General features: G+C 36.7%; 1 protein-coding gene across 1 annotated transcript in view; it reads left to right on the forward strand.

Moving 5' to 3' along the window:
• The window catches only part of LOC101312278 (vacuolar amino acid transporter 1-like), a 4977-nt gene extending 2237 nt beyond the window's left edge, over positions 1 to 2740 (forward strand). The window contains exons 8-11 of the mRNA XM_004305639.1: positions 805 to 959; positions 1301 to 1344; positions 2245 to 2307; positions 2648 to 2740. Of these exons, the coding sequence (XP_004305687.1) occupies positions 805 to 959; positions 1301 to 1344; positions 2245 to 2307; positions 2648 to 2740 (355 nt within the window). The remainder of the gene's footprint in view (positions 1 to 804; positions 960 to 1300; positions 1345 to 2244; positions 2308 to 2647) is intronic.
• The last annotated feature ends 2465 nt before the right edge of the window (positions 2741 to 5205 follow it).

Raw genomic sequence — 5205 nt, forward strand, 5'->3', positions numbered from 1 at the left:
GAACCGGGATCCTCTCCTCATAAAAGTCTTCCTCATATTTCCTCATAGGAGGATCTTGACCGTCAATTATGTTGGCCAAGATCTTTTCAACCTTAACTTCATGCCTATTTTCTCATCTACTCAGTCTTTCACTCTCTCACGATTGATTTCTCCTTCTTTCTCTCTCTCGAACACAGAAACTTCAAGAGCCCGGCGTTGTCCTCCTCTCATCTCCAATGTCCTCCGCGGCGTTGCCGGAGGACCCGGACCCGAGAGTCCCGCTCCAGAATCTGGACACGGTCCGAACCCGAATGGACTCCCTCCAGCTCTTCCTCACCCAATCCATCAACAACAACACCTTAATCAGCATAGTAATTAAGAATGAACACAGTAACAATGTATTCTGGAATGGAGTCTGTTTTCAATTTAGAATAGGGGGACTGGAAATGCACTTGTTGATTTGTTCTGTTAGTACAAGCATAGTCGGCCGCCGGAGGAGGACGTCGCGAGCGGAGGAGAACACCGGCTCTTGAAGTTTCTGTGTTCGAGAGAGAGAAAGAAGAATGAGAAATCAATCGTGAGAGAGTGAAAGACTGAGTAGATGAGAAAATAGGTGTGAAGTTAAGGTTGAAAAGATCTTGGCCGTTGGTTAATAATTGACGGTCAAGATCCTCCTATGAGGAAATATGAGGAAGATCTTTATGAGGAGAGGATCCCGGTTCGGAGGGGGGGGCGGGGGGTTGGTGTTTGTTTGGGTGTGCATTCTGAAGTTATAGTAGTGGATACAATTGATAACTTGTTTAGTGCCTTATTTTCTTCCTTGACTTTAAACAAATATGCCCTCTTGATGAACCCATTAGCAAGGAGTATAGAGGAGCTTCTGCCTGTTGGACTTTCTAATAGTTTTTGGTGCTTCATTCTTTTGAGAACAGCACTTGTCATCTCTACTGTTGGTGCTGCTTTTCTTATTCCTTTCTTTGGTAAGTTTAGCTTCAAGCACATAGTTTCATCCATTTAAGCTCAACTAGATTACTTGATTGCTAGACAGTGAACTCGGTATATTTTTCAAATATAATAATAGTCCATCGTCCAAATGTAATTGTATGGATTTATAGTGCCGATCACTGTTTAATCTAAGTCCTGTGAGCTTTAAGAACCTATTGAAAATTTTAATGTGCAGGCTTTGTCAAAGAACAAAACAGAAAATGGAAATAATGATCTTTATTTTCTTGTTTATTATAAACCTCGAGCATAATCACCTATTTCATGCGCCAATCAAATTTAGTAAACCTAATAACCTCTTGTAATTTTCTTATTTCAGGTCTTGTGATGGCTTTAATAGGCTCTCTACTCAGCGTACTCGTGGTAAGCTTACACCTTTTTCAGCAAGTACATAGGTAGTCTATATAATGACGACATAATTACTAGTTGTCAACTTGGAATTTAGAGGAGCATAAGCAGTCATGACAGCTAACCTGCTATCCTTAGAAACAAATCGAGGTCATTGTGTACGTTTGATGTTAGTATTGTCTGCTCTGCAAACCATGCAGTGCTATTTGCACATTGTTGGGTCAAGCACGTAATTGCATGAGAAGTACAATTTTGTGGTGAACAAAATTGGTTGGTTTCTAGGCATCAATACTGTCAGCCATCTAACAACTTATAGTTTCTCTATCTTTTCTGCCAAAAAATAAAAGCATGATACCCTACCAGTCACATGATCCATGATCTGGGATTATGTATAGATCATTTAAGAATCCCCTTTTGTTCCACTGATCGACAAGACGACAACATTACTGTTAAGTATATACATGCTTGCATTTTTATTACATCGCTCATCAAATGATTGGACAAATTCCAGAAATAATTTGATCTGTACGTGAAACAATTTTACTACATGGCTTCTCTGAAACTGATTGCCGAATAGAATTAGTTCATAAAAGTATTGAGGGTGTTGTAACAAATTGTTGAATTTATGCAATGATTGTCTTGGCAATGGCAATATAAGGCCTGAATTCTTATTTAACTCCATTTTTCCAGTTCTTCAATCCTATATGCAAATTGGAATACTCTGTGGTTGCTTACAAATTGTGTTTTGGGGAATTACACATAGCATGAGAAAACATGTCTAAATGTGCTTTTGTTTCTCTCTCTCTCTCTCTCTCTCTCCCTCCCTCCTTTTTTTCTTTTTCCTGTTGGTATTAAGATTATTAAGAATGTCCAGAATATCAATATTTAATAATATGCACTGTGGTTTTGGTCCAGTCCGTGATAGTGCCAGCACTATGCTTCCTGAGAATAGCTGGAATGAAAGCTTCAAGGATACAGGTAAGGCAATTTAAAAGATGTTTTTCTTTTTCCAACAATTTTCCTTGATAGTTGTTGGGAAAAAAAAATAGTGATGGAAATTTTTCAGTGAAGAATATCCCTTGACAATTTTCCAGCCCAGAGAGGAAAAAATTGTATTGAAAGGAAAATGCTTTCATTTGATACAACTGTTTGAGTTTAACTGATAACAATGTGATCTTTTGATTCATATCAACTGGAACGTTATTGGTTTGGTGGTCAAACTCTAGCAATTATGACGATATTCAGTGATCTTTATTTTTCTATTTTTCTTTTGTTACAGTTTCCTCGTTTTTTTTTTTTTTTTTTTTTACTTATCCAGGTTGTTTCAAGTATCACAGTAGCTGCATTTGGAGTAGTTGCTGCAATCCTTGGTACCTATTCTTCAGTCTCAAAAATCGTGAAGAGTTATTGAAGACTTAGTTCGGCATTTCAAGGTTTCTGATGTGTCGATGGTCTACTTATATATATATATATATATATATATACACACACAGTCCGGATCTAGAGAGGACGTCCGCACAGCCCTTAAAGTGCGGACGTCCCTCCGTTCTCCTACGGCTCTGACGACGGCACATCTCCACCCTGGTGGCCTCCAGCAGCGTCCCTGAATCACTTTCCCTCCCCGGCGAGTCTGCTGAATTCCAGTTTTCCGGCGAGATCACCCAAAACTTCAAACAAAATCAATGTCGCTGGAAAACTAGAATTCGGCGGACTCGTCTGGGAAGGAAAGTGATCGGGGACGCTGCTAGAGGCCGCTAGGGTGGAGGCGCACCGTCGTCGGAACCGTACGGTGGAGAACGGAGGGACGTCCGCACTTTAAGGGCGTGCGGACGTCCTCTTTAGATCCTCTGCGTGTGTGTGTATATATATATCCATTATTACATCTTAAAGTATATTGATTAGAGAAGTAGGCCCCTTTGGCGGCCATTTGAGAAGCTGAATATGGGTTGTAAGTTATATGGAGCCTTGTTAGGCCAGTATGTGACGTTTAATCTTCAATAGTTTATTTCTGTACGAATAAACTTGTGTTTGGTTAGAAGTCGGTCATACGGTAAAGACTCACTTGAAAACCGGGCAACTGTTATCTGCATTCAAAAGACCTGTGTTTTTATAGGCTCGGTATGATAAATCCACATAGCATTAAAAACTAGGGTAAGTTCCTCCTATGATACCTGTATGGCCAGTTTGGTGATGTTTAAGGGAATATATTTTGGTACCTCAAGTTTTGCGATTAAACAATTTAGTATTTCCGATTAAACAATTTAGTATTTCTGTTAAATTTTCAGTTAAATATGAAGGTAAATTAGACATTTAAGTGTTATTTATACATATGAACATAAAAAAACGTGAGTTTTGTGGGGTGATGATCATTAGTGTTTTGGAAGTAAATAAACATGAATTAATGTTTTTCGGTTATATTGATTGAATATGACATAATTTTATTTTATGTTTAAGAAATTTTTATTTGTAGTTTGAACACCCATGACACTATATTTATTTAGTGGATGAATTAACTATAACTCAATGAAGTAGTCTCGTGAGTGTTTAGATTACAACAACTAAATTTTTTAAATATAAAAAACTTCAATTATGTTTATCTTTGAAAAATCAATTATATTTTGAACAAAACATTAATTTATTAATTTATCCTATATAATGGATGAGCATAATGGGCTATATTTAGCACAATACATTAATACCCATGAAATCACAAGACTCATGTTTCATTATGTTTGTATTTATAAATATCATCGAAATATCAATTTATAGCCTCATATTTAACTGAAAATTTAACGGAAGAACCAAACTATCTAACATAACAAAACTTGAGGTACCAAAGTGTCCTCTTGTAAACATCATACCAAACTATCCAATTGTCCATACATCAGGTACTATAGGAGGAATTTACCCTAAAAATTATGCAAACACCTTTTGGCTTTTCAACCTATCATTTGGTAGTAGAGATTTTTTTTTTTGTTAAGAAATGAAATTCTTACTCCTCATTTTACAATCTATTTTTTTTTTGCTAGTAAAAGTTTTTATAAAAAGACAATACAACTTGCCCAGAACTGTTTGGTCTAGTCACTTTAGTGGCATAAGTTTATCATCGTAAGTGAGAGGTAGTGAGTTTAACTCACAATAGACTCATTGTAGTATATTACTTGTTTATTTAATAAAAAAAAGACATAAGACTTGTAACTAAGGACAAAATCTAAGTTACTAAAGAAAGAAAATATAAGTATGGATTGTAAAACTGAGAGTGCATATTTCTATTCACATTTATGTTTACAAAGACTAAACAAACCTTTTTTTTCAAACAAACAATGAGAGCAGAAGATATTCAGGAGTTGCCATCATTGTTCAACACCAAGAGTATAAGGTTTCTTATATTCTACTCTTGTAGAACTATTAAGTTCCTTGAAAAAGAAATAACCTTGTTAATTAATTAAGTAGGCATGCAATCATAGAGGTACACAAGTCATCACAAGCCCTAGCCGCCATATCTACATGAGCTCCCTCCCACCCAAGCCAGAGCCTTTGGACTCCTTAGAGTAGATGCAGCAAAAGGTTGATTACTTGGATTGGATCAAAACAAGGATCTAAAACATCATCCACCAGATGCAAATTAAGCTGAGTTAGCCATGAGTCCCATGTGGAGCCCAGCTGACCCGACCAAGAGGTGGGTTAATCCTCAACCCATGTTTTAAAGGTAACAATCATATATTTTTCATCATTAACAAATCATTTAATTTTTTAAATGTGAATAGCAATTGGTCCCTAGATTGATCCTGTTGTTGTATTGTCCAACTGATAAACAAGGACTAATTTGAGTATATAGTGTTTCAACCCGGGTTAAAAATTGGTCCAACCCACATA

The sequence above is a fragment of the Fragaria vesca genome, linkage group LG6 (genome assembly GCF_000184155.1).
Source record: "Fragaria vesca subsp. vesca linkage group LG6, FraVesHawaii_1.0, whole genome shotgun sequence".
NCBI classification, from domain to species: Eukaryota; Viridiplantae; Streptophyta; class Magnoliopsida; order Rosales; family Rosaceae; genus Fragaria; species Fragaria vesca.